Here is a 15847-nt window from a genome sequence, read left to right as displayed (position 1 = left end):
AGACAAATCCACTAATTTGAAGGGGTGTCCACATACTTATGTATATCTAATTTAGCTCACAGAGTTAAAAGGTTTGCTTATGTGAGTGGGCTTGTTCATTCCATAGCACATTGCGGCACTACTTAGCATCAACGTAACCACCTCTTTGTAAATAATAGTGCACACATAGATATGGGAAATTGGCTGAGACCACAGGTCCATCCTCAACCCATCCAGTCATTCCTTTCTCTTGTTCTTGTACAGGGGACACACTCACAAAGTTGTCTTGGATGTGTCTGCCAGGATGTACTTTTCCTTTTAAACTCTCTTTTTCTCCCCAGGAATAACCAGTAGTTCGTTCAATGTCCCACACACACGCACCACTTGGCAGTGCTACACCTTGTGTATGTCAGACAAAGTAGACAAATGCAGGCAAATGTAAGTGCTCCTCATAACTAGAGCCAGGAGTGTACGTGCAGTGTGTATGTGTGAGGTCCCTTCTTGTCTTCCCACTCTCCACAGAGAGCAGAGAAGTGACTGAACTTCAAGGATAGGCTGCCATTTATATTTATTTGACTTTTATCTAACTAGGCAAGTCAGTTAAGAACAAATACTTATTTACAATGACAGCCTACTCCAGCTAAACCGGGACATACCAAGACGCTCTCTCTGAGCAACAACCAATACAGGACATACCCAGAAGCGCTCTCCTCCTAACAAAGGAACACTGTCTTTTAAAGCTGCAGAATGAGTCGGTAATACAGCTGAAAGGGCGGGGTCAGAGCTCCAATCAATCATCAATGTGGCCGACCAATTGGCTGCTTAGGACTTCAGGAAGCCATTTCTTGAAATATACACATAAACAAATACAAACCCAACACAGAAACTGGGGAATGTAACAGACTCCCAATCACGGCCGGATGTAATACAGCCTGGAAATGAACCAGGGACTGTAGTGAAGCCTCGTGCACTGAGATGCAGTGCCTTAGATCACTGCGCCACAATAAACCCCTCTCACTGCAGCACAGCTTTGCCTTAGTACCACCCAAACACACACAGGAACACATATATGCACAAAGTCCCTCTCCTTCTTACTTCTCCCTCTTACTTTCTTTCTCTCCTTTTCTCTCTCCCTTTCTGTCTTTCTGTCACCCCTCTTTCCTTTTCATCTTCTATGTCTATCTGCACCTCCCCCTCCCCCCTCTCGATTGTTGGCGGCAGGGTGAGAGTGCCGGTGAAGCGCCACTGGAATGTCTGTAATAATTATAATATTGAGAGGAACCACACAAAAGTGACAGAGGGAGAGATGGAGAAAGTAAGAGATGAGGGGAAGTCAAGGAATCCACGCTAGTGGTAGTCATAGCGCCTGCCAGAAGGGGGGGGCAGGGAGGAGTGTGTGTTGTGCGTGTGTGGTGTGTGACAGGATTTTAAGACCCTGAGTCACTTCGAGGGGAAACTGAACCAGACCTGGCTGGACTGACACTTTAAGATTGTCAAAGTAATCCAAAGGCTTTCAATGGTCTCACTTTGTTATTCATACTTAGAAAAGTCAGTAGGTCGTAGTGAATGGTGCTGGGTTCTGTGTGTGCGAGTATGTATGTGTGTGTGTAAGCCAATCCCAAGCCAACTATGTGGTCCAAGCTATCTGGTGACTCACCAATTGGAGCCTGTTGATTGACAACCCCTTCCTAATGTGCCTTTCAGCACATCTAGTGTGTGTGTGTGTGTGTGTGTGTGTGTAATCTCCCTCCCGTTGTCAAAGCAGAACCATAAACAGACCATACACGTGTCTATTTTAGCGTAACTGTACCTAGCTGTAGGTATATCCTCACTACAAATAGTAAATCCTACTATATTAAACGCAGACACTTTGGAGAGTTCTGTAGCAGTTGACATACACACTCTCCAAATACTCACACACAGGGTCAGATCTGATGTACTGTACACACACACACACACACACACACAGTACAAGCAAACAGTACAAGCAAACTGGAACTGGCATTACTCTCTGTGGAGCCATGGCTATCTGGAGTGTGTTGGATGACATACCAGAACAGCCTGACAAGGCCAGGGCCAGAGCCATACTAAAGGGCGGATAGATTGGCTGGCAGGCAGGCAGGCAGGCAGGCAGGCAGGCAGGCAGGCAGGCAGGCAGGACAACAACAATGCAGCATCTGTGTCCGCTCTCCTTGAGCGATTACATTCCCTAACCCTGCCAAACCCTTCTATGTTTTCTTCTCATCCCCCTTATATGGAAGAGGCTCTCTCTCTTTTACTTCCTTGAAGTGAACTAAAACATACTGTTCGTATACTGTATCCGTGTTCTGGGTGTAGGTGCGTTCTGGGTGTAGGTGCAGGCTTTTGTTCCAACCAAGCGCTAACACATCCGATTCTCCTAATGAAAGTCTTGAATAAAGACTATGATTAATTTATTAGTAGAACCCACCACGTTACTGGTTGGCCAGAACAAAAAATTGCTGTAGGATGTACATTATATCCTGAACTATAATAGCTCAATGAACGTATCAGTCATGAAACTGAGTGTTTATATAGTCGTAGACATCACAGCGTAACTGTTCTCAGATCAGCTTTCTTGGCACAGACTGACACTGATACTGAATACGTGATACTGAACCTGTGCTGTGCCCTGATACTGATAGTCGTAGACATCACAGCGTAACTGTTCTCAGATCAGCTTTTTTTTGGCACAGACTGACACTGATACTGAATACACTGCACATGCTCACTTCAGTAAATATTTATACCACATGTTTTATAATATCAAATATTTGCCCGGCGATATTCAGTCCAGCTCAAAACTTTCTCAACACGTCACAGAAAGTCCGTCTGCCTTCAACGTCAGACTGTTCGCCCACCATGATGCATGGGTGTCCCCTATCTACGGTTGAACTAAACTGGATAGTTGAATAGAGTCTTGGCAGTGGCATTCGACATTGTGATCAAAACTTTGCATTGTGAATCCTTCAGTGCAATCCCAGATAGATGCAGTGCAGTGCTAAAAAGCCAAAAGCAATAGCAGCTACTTTAAAAACTGGGCTTTTTAAAAAATAATGTATTTTATACCGTCAAAATATCCTCCAATGTGTCTGCAAGCAAACCTGAGCCCATAATGTCCATTCTCTACCACCACAGCTGTTCAGTCCTCACTCTGTTTTAGAACATCCGCTTCTGCTATCAGCCCTTATCCACATCCTGTATGCCAACCTATAAGAAGGCATGCCCTGTGCTGTGCCCTGTGCTGTGCCCTGTGCTGTACCCTGTGCCCTGTGCTGTACCCTGTGCCCTGTGCTGTGCCCTGCGCTGTGCCCTGCGCTGTGCCCTGTGCTGTGCCCTGTGCCCTGCGCTGTGCCCTGTGCCCTGCGCTGTGCCCTGCGCTGTGCCCTGTTCTGTGGCCTGTGCTGTGCCCTGTGCTGTGCCCTGTGCTGTGCCCTGTTCTGTGGCCTGTTCTGTATCGTTCCCTGTGCTGTTTCGTGCTGGTGAACAGCTGGCTGGGGAACCAAAAACTACAGGGAACAGATTGTGGCAAAACATTGAGTCGAGTGCCATAATTGGTTTTGGCCCGAGGCTAGGTGTTAGTTAAATTGGGAGGTATTGAGTTGGACTCTGAGAGAAAAATCATCCATAAAAGAACAAATGGTTGGAGTGAATATTGTTTGGCCAGAGTGATATGGGTGTTAGCTACACTCACACTAACATCTGCTAACCATGTGTATGTGACAAATACAATTTGATTTGAAATCAACAGAAGGAGAGAGGCCAAAAGCTTGTGATGTCTGTCACTGGATAATGGGACTATAGCCTAGACCAGAGGCAAATAAAATCCCTTCCTTCTAAAACGTGTCACACAATAATACAAATCATGTGTGAAGGGGATATACTGTATTTCACAGCAATATACATGTAGTAGAGGTGATTTTACAACGCCGACACCGATACCGATTATTGGAGGACTAAAAAAAGCCGATGCCGATTAATCAGCTGATTTTTATTATTTATTTATTTGTAATAATGACAATTACAACAATACTGAATGAACACTTATTTTAACTTAATATAATACATCAATAAAACTATTTAGCCTCAAATAAATAATGAAACATGTTCAATTTGGTTTAAATAATGCAAAGACAAAGTGTTGGAGAAGAAAGTAAAAGTGCAATATGTGCCAAGTAAAAACGATAACGTTTCAGTTCCTTGCTCAGAACATGAGAACATATGAAAGCTGGTGGTTCCTTTTAACACGAGTCTTCAATATTCCCAGGTAATAAGTTTTAGGTTGTAGTTATTATAGGAATTATAGGACTATTTCTCTCTCTATACCATTTGTATTTCATATACCTTTGACTATTGGATGTTCTTATAGGCACTTTAGTATTGCCAGTGTAACAGTATAGCTTCCGTCCCTCTCCTCGCCACTACCTGGGCTCGAACCAGGAACACATCGTCAACAGCCACCCTCGAAGCATCGTTACCCATTGCTCCACAAAAGGTGCGGCCCTTGCAGAGCAAGGGGAACAACTACTCCAAGTCTCAGAGCGAGTGACGTCACCGATTGAAACGCTATTAGCGCGTGCTAACTAGCTAGCCATTTCACATCGGTTACACCAACCTCATCTCGGAAGTTGATAGGCTTGAAGTCATAAACAGCTCAATGCTTGAAGCCCAGCGAAGAGCTGCTGGCAAAACGCACGAAAGTGCTGTTTGAATGAATTCTTACGAGCCTGCTGCTGTCTACCATCGCTCAGTCAGACTGCTCTATCAAATATCAAATCATAGACTTAATTATAACATAATAACACACAGAAATAAGGTCCTTAGGTCATTAATGTGGTCAAATCCGGAAACTATCATTTCGAAAACAAAACGTTTATTCTTTCAGTGAAATACGGATCCGTTACGTATTTTATCTAACGGGTGGCATCTCTAAGTCTGAATACTGCTGTTACATTGTACAACCTTCAATGTTATGTCATAATTATGTACAATTTTGGCAAATTAATTATGGTCTTTGTTTGGAATAAATGGTCTTCACACAGTTCGCAACGAGCCAGGTGGCCCAAACTGCTGCATATACCCTGACTGCTTGCACGGAAAGCAATAAAAGTGACAAAGTGACACAATTTCCCTGTTAGCAGGCAATATGAATTAAATATGCAGGTTTAACTGACTTCTTAACTGACTTGCCCCGTTAAAAAAAGGTGTAAAAAAAATATAAAAAAATCGGTGTCCAAAAATACCGATTTCCAATTGTTATGAAAACCTGACATCGGCCCTAATTAATCGGCCATTCCGATTAATCGGTCGACCTCTAACATGTAGTCTATTAATCAATGGTTATATGTAATGCGTAGTTCGATGTGTAACTAAAGAAAAGCCAGCCCTTACCATTTGGAGAAATTCCACAATTAGTATGGACCAGGCTCCATTTTGCTTTCACGCGGAAAAAAGTAAGAAAGAGTATCCAAACCTCTATCTCTCACTTTTGTCTTTCAGAATGCGACCCATGAGATTGGTGAGGAGGTGGAGGACGGGGTGGTATACACCATCACCCTGCGGAAGGTGCAGATGCTCCACCACCGCCACCACGTTGGTGGCAGCGGGGCCGTTAAGGGCCAACGCTGGCTAGGTGTGGACGCATCGCTCAGCCTGTATGAGACGTGCAAGGTGCGCACCATCAAGGCAGGCACGCTAGAGAAGCTGGTGGAGTACATGGTGGCGGCGTTCCGGGGCAACGACTCCACCTACGTTACCATCTTCCTCTGCACCTACCGCTCCTTCGCCTCCACCAAGCAGGTCCTGGACCTGCTGCTCAACAGGTGAGTAGAGGGGGAGAGAGGGAGGGATACATTGGTGCATTAATGGATGGATACATCAGCTGATATCTCAAAGTGCTGTACAGAAACCCAGCCTAAAACCCCAAACAGCAAGCAATGCAGGTGTAGAAGCACGGTGGCTAGGAAAAACACCCTAGAAAGGCCAAAACCTAGGAAGAAACCTAGAGAGGAACCAGGCTATGTGGGGTGGCCAGTTCTCTTCTGGCTGTGCCGGGTGGAAATTATAACAGAACATGGCCAAGATGTTCAAATGTTCATAAATGAGCAGCATGGTCATATAATAATGAGGCAGAACAGTTGAAACTGGAGCAGCAGCACGGTCAGGTGGACTGGGGACAGCAAGGAGTCATCATGTCAGGTAGTCCTGGGGCATGGTCCTAGGGCTCAGGTCAGTTGAAACTGGAGCAGCAGCATGGTCAGGTGGACTGGGGACAGCAAGGAGTCATCATGTCAGGTAGTCCTGGGGCATGGTCCTAGGGCTCAGGTCCTCCGAGAGAGAGAAAGAAAGAGAGAAGGAGAGAATTAGAGAACGCACACTTAGATTCACACAGGACACCGAATAGGACAGGAGAAGTACTCCAGATATAACAAACTGACCCTAGCCCCCCCGACACATAAACTACTGCAGCATAAATACTGGGGGCTGAGACAGGAGGGGTCAGGAGACACTGTGGCCCCATCCGAGGACACCCCCAAACAGGAAGGATATAACCCCACCCACTTTGCCAAAGCACAGCCCCCACACCACTGAATGGAGGGTGTGGATGAGAGGGTGGAGGAATGAATGTCTTGATGCAGGGATGGATATATGAATAGATAGATTATTTTTTTTACTAGGCAAGTCAGTTAAGAACAAATAATTTCAATGACAGCCTAGGAACAGTGGGTTAACTGCCTGGTTAGGGGCAGAAAGACAGATTTGTACCTTATCAGCTCGGGGATTTGAACTTGCAACCGTCTGGTTACTAGTCCAACACTCTAACCACTAGGCTACCCTGCTGCCCCAGTAGATAGATGACTAACAAACTGATTTCCACCGGTCTAAAGTCCATTGCTCGTGTTTCAAGGCCCAAGCAAGTCTCTTCTTATTGGTGTCCTTTAGTAGTGGTTTCTTTGCAGCAATTCGACCATGAAGGCCTGATTCATCTCCTCTGAACAGTTGATGTTGAGATGTGTCTGTTACTTGAACTCTGTGAAGAATGTGTATGGGCTGCAATCTGAGGTGCAGTTAATTGCCCATTTCTGAGGCTGGTAACTCTAATGAACTTAACCTCTGCAGCAGAGGTAACTCTGGGTCTTCCTTTCCTGTTGCGGTCCTCATGAGAGACAGTTTCATCATAGCTCTTGATGGTTTTTGCGACTGCACTTGAAAAAGCATTCAAAGTTCTTGAAATGTTCCTCATTGACTGACCTTCATGTCTTAAAGTAATGATGGACTGTTATTTCTCTTAGCTTCTTTGAGCTGTTCTTGCCATAATATGGACTTGGTCTTTTACCAAATAGGGCTGTCTTCTGTATACCAACCCCACCTTGTTCAGGTATGCCAAGCTCCAGCACCTGCCTGGCTCAGAGGGCCACAGACTGACTCATGATGATCGCACAGATCTGAGGAAGTAAGTCTCTGTCTGACTCAGAAACACATTGTGGACAATACTTCTCTCAAATAGCCTCCTTTTCAACACATACTGTACAGTGACAGAAAACAGAGAAACTTACATAATTTTCACATTTTGTTGCCAGGAATGTGTAATATTTACACGTACAAGGCATTATTCTAAGACATAAGAAAGGAAGCCACTTAATCTGTCCTACAAGCTAGTATAGTTGTAGGATCTTAATTTGATCACTCTTTTGTTGCTGAGAATTTTATTTCGCCGCAGGAAATGCAGATGAACTTCATGATTTACATAGATTCACTGAAAACCTGCACTAACACACTGTTATAGTAACAGTATTCCACTTTTAATGTAGCCTAATTTTGACCAGCTAATATCCTACCCACTGATCAAGAAACATTATGGACTAAACACAGGTCAAATTAAAATCCTACATCTGTGTACCTTTTTTTTTCTCCTTGCCACCAGCACTATTCCGCTGACGTAAGCAGTTGTGCCATTATGGACATTGGATATGTTTCTATTGTCTTCATATACAGTGGGGCAAAAAAAGTATTTCGTCAGCCACCTATTGTGCAAGTTCTCACACTTACAAAGATGAGAGAGGCCTGTAATTTTCATCATAGGTACACTTCAACTATAACAGACAAAATGACAAAAAAAATCCAGAAAATCACATTGTAGGATTTTTAATGAATTTATTTGCAAATTATAGTGGAAAATAAGTATTTGGTCACAGATTTCTGGCTCTCACAGACCTGTAACTTCTTCTTTAAGAGGCTCCTCTGTCCTCCACTTGTTAACTGTATTAATAGCACCTGTTTGAACAAGAACAGTGAGCATAAATCCCAGAACCACACGGGGGGACCTAGTGAATGACCTGCAGAGAGCTGGGACCAAAGTAACAAAGCCTACCATCAGTAACACACGACTCAAATCCTGCAGTGCCAGATGTGTCCCCCTGCTTAAGCCAGTACATGTCCAGGCCCGTCTGAAGTTTTCTAGAGAGCATTTGGATGATCCAGAAGAAGATTGGGAGAATATCATATGGTCAGATGAAACCAAAATAGAACTTTTTGGTAAAAACTCAACTCGTCGTGTTTGGAGGACAACGAATGCTGAGTTGCATCCAAAGAACACCATATATACTGTGAAGCATGGGGGTGGAAACATGCTTTGGGGCTGTTTTTCTGCAAAGGGACCAGGACAACTGATTCGTGTAAAGGAAAGAATGAATGGGGCCATGTATCGTGAGATTTTGAGTGAAAACCTCTTTCCATCAGCAAGGGAATTGAAGATGAAACGTGGCTGGGTCTTTCAGTATGACAATGATCCCAAACACACCGCCCGGGCAACGAAGTAGTGGCTTCGTAAGAAGCATTTCAAGGTCCTGGAGTGGCCTAGCCAGTCTCCAGATCTCAACCCCATAGAAAATCTTTGGAGGGAGTTGAAAGTCCGTGTTGCCCAGCAACAGCCCCAAAACATCACTGCTCTAGAGGAGCTCTGCATGAAGGAATGGGCCAAAATACCAGCAACAGTGTGAAAACCTTGTGAAGACTTACAGAAAACGTTTGACCTCTGTCATTGCCAACAAAGGGTGTATAACAAAGTATTGAGATAAACTTTTGTTATTGACCGAATACTTATTTTCCACCATAATTTGCAAATAAATTCCTTAAAAATCCTACAATGTGATTTTCTGGATTTCTTTTCTCATTTTTTCTGTCTTAGTTGAAGTGTACCTGTGATGAAAATTACAGGCCTCTCTCATCTTTTTAAGTGGCAGAACTTGAACAGAATTGGTGGCTGACTAAATACTTTTTTTGCCCCACTGTATATATCTTGCCTGTCCTTCTCAGAATTGAATGTATGCTATTTTCACTATTGTATATATGTATGCTATTTCCTATCATTTTCCTGTACTTGATACACCCCTCTGTCTATGTACTTTATCTTTCCTATCTCTCAACTCCATTTTCCTCTTATTTTAATTTTTATTAAAGGTAGAGAAATTTGCCATCCAAACACATGTATTAAACTCTCTCCATCGCGCTCTCTCTCTCTCTCTCTCTCTCTCCACAGCACGATATCCTCCATCTTGGGGGCATGGCTTGACCAGTACTCTGAGGACTTCTGGAATCCTCCGGAGTACAGCTGCCTGCGACGTCTCATCTCCTACCTGCACCTCAACTTCCCGGGATCGGACCTGGAACGCCGCGCCTGCAACCTCCTGGCCCACTTCCACCGCCGGCAGCTCCAAGAGCCCGAGAGTGAGTGTAAGACACTCACCTAACCCCCGACTAAACTTACTGTATGTACTTTGAACCCTGACCCCAGCCCATGACCCCCTGACCCCAGCTGGTCATGTAGAGTCCATATAATTTGTATTAGTGGAAGGCCAGAGATGTTTTGGGTGGTACTCCAAATAAGAATACACTGCTGTTTGTGAATCCTTTTTTGTGTTACAGACAAAACTGTGTGACGTGATCGTGGGTGTCATGCAGTAAAAGTAGGACCAGCACAGTCAGACGCTCTATGACACACACCTGTATTAACTTACGACATTTCGTGCTACATCTTCAACGAAAGTTATATCTGAGGGTGGTCGCCCTCACTTCACTTACATTAAGGACTTTACAAACCCCAGCCGCTCATAAAAAGTGGTGAAAGTGTGTTTGACGTAATTAAGCTAATGAGTTGTGATGTCACCCCTCAGTGCTGGATCATGGCGGCTATCCCTTCACCTTATTGGAGGAGAATGGCTACGAGGATGACCGACTGGACTTTCTGAACTTTGACCCGGCGGTGGTGGCCGAGCAGTTCACCCTCATGGACGCGGTAAGATGACAAAACATTACAAAAACTCAGATTCCCAGCAGCACATGTCCTTGTACTAACAACATATCCTTATACAGTATTAACTCGGTCTTTGTTCTACTTTTAAATTACATTTAGTCTATTATTTTACATTATAATTTTCCACCATTGCACTTTATAGTGTTTAGTTACTTTCTCATTGTTTTCAAAAAGTTTGTATTTTTTCCACGCCAGATTTGAAACAAAATGAAAAATTAAACACCTTGTCCTTGTGAGCATTGGAGCCCAGATAGAGTCCTGCACGGGTCAGTTTTTTGGAGCCGCACCCGCCCCACACCCACCCCACATTCCAAGCCCCACACCCGCCCCACACCCGCCCCACGTTCCTAGCCCCACACCCGCTCCACATTCCAAGCCCCACACCCGCCCCACATTCCAAGCCCCACACCCGCCCCACATTCCAAGCCCCACACCCTCCCCACATTCCAAGCCCCACACCCGCCCCACCCCGCCCCACATTCCAAGCCCCACACCCGCCCCACATTCCAAGCCCCACACCCGCCCCACATTCCAAGCCCCACACCCGCCCCACACCCGCCCCACGTTCCTAGCCCCACACCCGCCCCACATTCCAAGCCCCACACCCGCCCCACACCCGCCCCACATTCCAAGCCCCACGTTGACCTTCCTAGCCCCACACCCGCCCCACACCCGCCCTAGCCCCACACCCGCCCCACATTCCAAGCCCCACACCCGCCCCACACCCGCCCCACATTCCAAGCCCCACACCCGCCCCACATTCCAAGCCCCACACCCGCCCCACATTCCAAGCCCCACACCCGCCCCACATTCCACTCTCTCGCTGCGTGGCTCCACTCTCTCGCTGCGTGGCTCCACTCTCTCGCTGCGTGGCTCCACTCTCTCGCTGCGTGGCTGTCTGCCTCACCGCTCACTTAGCCTAATGGACAACACAATTCATCACAACAAGCTCCTGTGTTTGTAAAAAAATATATTATCTTGATTTAAAAAAATGTTTTCGAGAATGTTTTCATTCCACCCACCAGTTGATTTTCTGCGTGGCTGTCTGCCTCACGCTCACTTAGTTCGGGTCCACTGATGCAGGACCCTCTCTCGCTGCGTGGCTGTCTGCCTCACCGCTCACTAGTTATCTTAGGCGAGGACAGAAGCTGCGTGGCTGTCTGCCTCACGTTTTCCATTCCACCCACCAGTTGATTTTTCTGGGGTATGTGACCTGATGCAGGACTATAAGCCGTGTTAGTTATCTTAGGAAGTGAAGAGAGACAGAAGACACCGAGGGCTTTATGCCCACTCTGCTGCTGAGTTACCACTCATAAACAAATGTCACTCCAAAGGCTTTCCTACGGACTTTTGTTGGGAGACTGGAGTGCAGCACACACTTTTATCATTCCTCCTCGAAGCCTTCTAAAGGATCTGCCTGCCTCTCTTTTCTCTCTCTTCTGTCCATGAAAGTGACAGCATGTTAAACTCATCTAAAATACATTACTGGTTGCGACCATTTTGTTTTATGGTTCTTACTCCCCTTTTTCCTCATAGGAGCTCTTTAAGAAGGTGGTCCCCTACCACTGTCTGGGGAGTATCTGGTCGCACCGGGACAAGAAGGGCAAGGAGCATCTGGCACCCACCATCCGTGCCACTGTCACACAGTTCAACTGCGTCACCAACTGTGTCATCGCCACCTGCTTGAGCGAGCGTTTGCTCAAACCTACACAGCGGGCCAAACTGGTGGAGCGCTGGATCGAAGTGGCCAGGGTGAGGAGCTGTTTTTAGTAGGAGTTGTTGTTGTTGTTGTTGTTGTTGTTGTTGTTGTTGTTGTTGTTGTTGTTGGCATGAGATTCTGAGGTGTCCTTGGCTTCAGTTCCTGCAGAGGCACAGTGTGTGTTGTGTAGCATGATGACTACAGTACCCATAATGCTATGTTCAAAATATTTTTTTTTAGTAAAAAAAAGTTCTGATGCTTCCCTTTCCTTAATAATACATTGTATTGATATGCCACCGGTGTTTAGTTGAGTTCATTGATATCTCCTTGATATTCATAGTCTTTTTTCCCTTCAGGAGTGTCGAATCCTGAAGAATTTTTCTTCGCTACGGGCCATCCTTTCGGCTCTGCAGTGCAACCCAGTCCACCGGCTGAAGAGGACGTGGGATGAGGTGTCCAGGGAAAACTTTCGCATCTTCCACGAGTTGTCAGAAATCTTCTCAGATGAAAATAACCATTCGCTCAGCAGAGAGCTGCTCATCAAGGTAGGATGTGTGCGTGTGTCTACAGTGCCAGTAAAAAGTTTGGACACACTTACTCATTCAAGGGTTTTTACTTTATTTTGACTATTTTCCACATTGTAGAATTAAAAACTATGAAATAGCACACATGTAGTCATGTAGTAACAAAAAAAGTGTTAAACAAATCAAAATATATTCAATATTTGAGATTCTTAGTAGCCACCCTTTGCCTTGATGACAGCTTTGCACACTCTTGGCATTCTCTCAACCAACTTCACCGTGAATGCTTTTCCAACCGTCTTGATGCAGTTCCCACATATGCTGAACACTTGTTGGCTGCTTTTCCTTCACTCTGTGGTCCGACTCATCCCAAACCATCTCAATTGGGTTGAGGTCAGTGATTGTGGAGGCCAGGTCATCTGATGCAGCACTCCATCACTCTCCTTATTGGTCAAATAGCCCTTACATAGCCTAGTAGCCATTGTCCTGTTGAAAAATAAATGATAGTCCCACTAAACTCAAACCATTCATTGCCCAACAATTTCAAATGCAATCGCCTGTTAAAAACTGTTTCTATATGTGCTCAGGCACGCACTTCCTCAACATTATCATAACAGAGAAACCAGACACATGCTCATTGCTCACATGGAGCACTCCAAACAAAAGGCAAATGAACTAATTTCAAATCTAGAAAATTATTGTTATAAAATTAAACCAAAACTTCTCACAAGTGTAGCAGCTTGTGAACTCTCCAAAAAACATTTCCACTCCAAGAATGAGAATGGTAAATGACTGTAATTAATACATGCATTAACATAAATTAATGTAACCAAATGATCAGGATAAACGGTACATTTACTACTGGTGACATGTGTAATGGGGAATAGATTTTTTTTAAATTAAAAGGGCAAACAATTCACAAAATGAAACAATGAATGAATTGGAGGGAGACAGCTGAGCCATTCTGGAGAGCGACTCGCCTATATCGCCACACACCCCTCCCCCTCTTCTTGTCTCAACGTTTTAAATTACACTCAAGACACATTATCTTCACACATATTTTAAAGATACTTTTCACTGATAGCCGAAACTCAATAATCAGCTATGCCTATGGTCACACACGCTGCCCAAATAGTGGGCTTCCCAAACAGGCCTACGAGCTTGTGATTTGAAACAATCCACAGCAATTTTTTAAAAGAAGCGATTGATCCTCTATTCTTCTGTGGCTAAGTAATGCTTTCTGGTGAAGTTGTTTGAATGATTTTGTTTATAGACACGATTCTGTGTATAGACAGGAGTAATTATATCATTTTGGCTCATTTATTTCCATTTACTTCCTTATTGGGCCCACCGCTATGACATTTCTCTCCTGTTCTATTGGTTTTCATATTTATTTTGTTGTCCAGAAGCCAAAGGAACAATCCCAGTCATATTATCCCTTTCTAAGATTCTGACAGAGATTTTTATCTCTTTCACTTATGGAACCGCTATCAGGTGGTCTGTTTAGAATGGTGTTTTCCCAGGTGTTCTGTTTAGAATGGTGTTTTCCCAGGTGGTCTGTTTAGAATGGTGTTTTCCCAGGTGTTCTGTTTAGAATGGTGTTTTCCCAGGTGTTCTGTTTAGAATGGTGTTTTCCCAGGTGTTCTGTTTAGAATGGTGTTTTCCCAGGTGTTCTGTTTAGAATGGTGTTGTCCCAGGTGTTCTGTTTAGAATGGTGTTGTCCCAGGTGTTCTGTTTAGAATGGTGTTTTCCAGGTGTTCTGTTTAGAATGGTGTTTTCCCAGGTGTTCTGTTTAGAATGGTGTTTTCCCAGGTGGTCTGTTTAGTTTGGTGTTTTCCCTGTTGGTCTGTTTAGAATGGTGTTTCCCAGGTGGTCTGTTTAGAATGGTGTTTTCCCAGGTGGTCTGTTTAGAATGGTGTTTTACCAGGTGGTCTGTTTAGAATGGTGTTTTCCCAGGTGGTCTGTTTAGAATGGTGTTTTCCCGCGGATCGCCTTCTGGCAAAAGTTTGAAAATGACCTTTTACTGGCTGCTTCATTACACGAGTTGTTGAGATGCATTACCTTAACATCCTGTTAAGATGCATTACCATAATCTAAATGTGATCTCTGTCATTCTGAGCACCGTGGGTTATGCACCCAATGCATATGGGTAATGTATATTTTGCAAATGGCCGGTAAATTCAAATCTTCCCGGTCAAGGGAATGTGTGCGTGCCTGTGCATGCATTATGTATTTGGGGGGCAGAATCAGTAAAGCATTAATAAATATATTATACACTTACGCACAGTTGAGTGATATGATGTCCTTTGTGTGGGGTCACACCCCTCTAGGACTACCCCTACACACACACTGATGGTGTCATCACTCAGGATCAGATGACAGGGTGTGGCTGACACACTACCCCCTGCAGTAAGTAGCATAATAGGGTAACTAACGTGTGACGTGTGTCACGCTTGGTGCCCAAAAAGGGCATTCTGAAATTAATTTGTGACACATAAAAACAAGACTTTATTCAGGTAGTTGAATGGACAGCAATACAATTTCTCCACCATCAAATTGAAAAACAAAGTATGTAATTCTGTCGTCAGGAGTTTCCCATCTTAATGTAATATCTTGGTGAAATGTCTGGTCATCTTCCCTATGAGTAGAGTTCTTACCTAACAATGTATGGCGCTTTCTGCACTTGGGAACATGATTCATTTAGCTAATCCATTATCAACGGTTATGTAACAGAACAGGACAGAACGATATAAAGGGCAGGTCATGGGTCATCTTCACTTGGACGTGGGGGTGTGTTTGTTTGGAGGGATAGTAACTAAGCCCACTTACGCACATGTGGACCTCAAACCCTAACATTCCCCAAATTCCAAAGCACACACACACACAGATGTCAGGGCATCTAGAGGTAGCCATTATGTGTGTATTAAGTATGGGTAGGTGTGTTATTGGGGGGGTGGGGAATCCCCCAGTGACATCATAGCATGGTGGTAGGCTGTGCCAGTTGAGGATATGCCTACTCTGCCTGATCCTCTGAAGTAGAATGTGGGAGTCTGTATGTTCACCATTTCATAGATTGATAAAGGACAGGATGCATTCCAGTGAAAAGTGTGTATTCTTCCATTTAATTAACCGTGTTTAACCAAACAAAAACAGAACCCCGTGTTATTTGATCGCTGAAATAGGGGCTTAGGCATTTGATCTCACTGGGGGTTTTGTTGTCTGTTCTTCTCTCTGTCTAGGAGGGCACTTCCAAATTTGCCACCCTGGAAATAAACCCCAAACGAGCCCAGAAGAGACAGCAGCAGCCCCGAGACCTGG

The 15847-nt window shown here is 44.6% G+C and overlaps 1 protein-coding gene and 1 long non-coding RNA gene across 6 annotated transcripts in view; both read left to right on the top strand.

Moving 5' to 3' along the window:
- The window catches only part of LOC118385547 (ral guanine nucleotide dissociation stimulator-like), a 54034-nt gene that overhangs the window by 29173 nt on the left and 9014 nt on the right, over positions 1–15847 (top strand). For 3 of the 4 annotated variants that reach the window (XM_035772766.2, XM_035772764.2, XM_035772768.2), the window contains exons 2-8: positions 5497–5819; positions 7376–7450; positions 9536–9729; positions 10170–10291; positions 11846–12061; positions 12365–12553; positions 15769–15846. In XM_035772766.2, the coding sequence (XP_035628659.1) occupies positions 5497–5819; positions 7376–7450; positions 9536–9729; positions 10170–10291; positions 11846–12061; positions 12365–12553; positions 15769–15846 (1197 nt within the window). The remainder of the gene's footprint in view (positions 1–5496; positions 5820–7375; positions 7451–9535; positions 9730–10169; positions 10292–11845; positions 12062–12364; positions 12554–15768; position 15847) is intronic. The other variant, XM_035772765.2, reaches the window with a different exon arrangement.
- On the top strand, positions 12565–15761 carry LOC127930810 (uncharacterized). Of its 2 annotated transcripts, none has more exons than XR_008139577.1 (3): positions 12565–14197; positions 14284–14341; positions 14399–15761. It is a non-coding gene; the product is annotated as an uncharacterized LOC127930810 (long non-coding RNA). The 2 variants fall into 2 exon arrangements; XR_008139576.1 differs by having other exon boundaries at positions 12569–14197; positions 14457–15761.

Source organism: Oncorhynchus keta, chromosome 6 (assembly GCF_023373465.1).
Source record: "Oncorhynchus keta strain PuntledgeMale-10-30-2019 chromosome 6, Oket_V2, whole genome shotgun sequence".
NCBI classification, from domain to species: Eukaryota; Metazoa; Chordata; class Actinopteri; order Salmoniformes; family Salmonidae; genus Oncorhynchus; species Oncorhynchus keta.
This window is presented reverse-complemented; position numbering and strand designations above follow the sequence as displayed.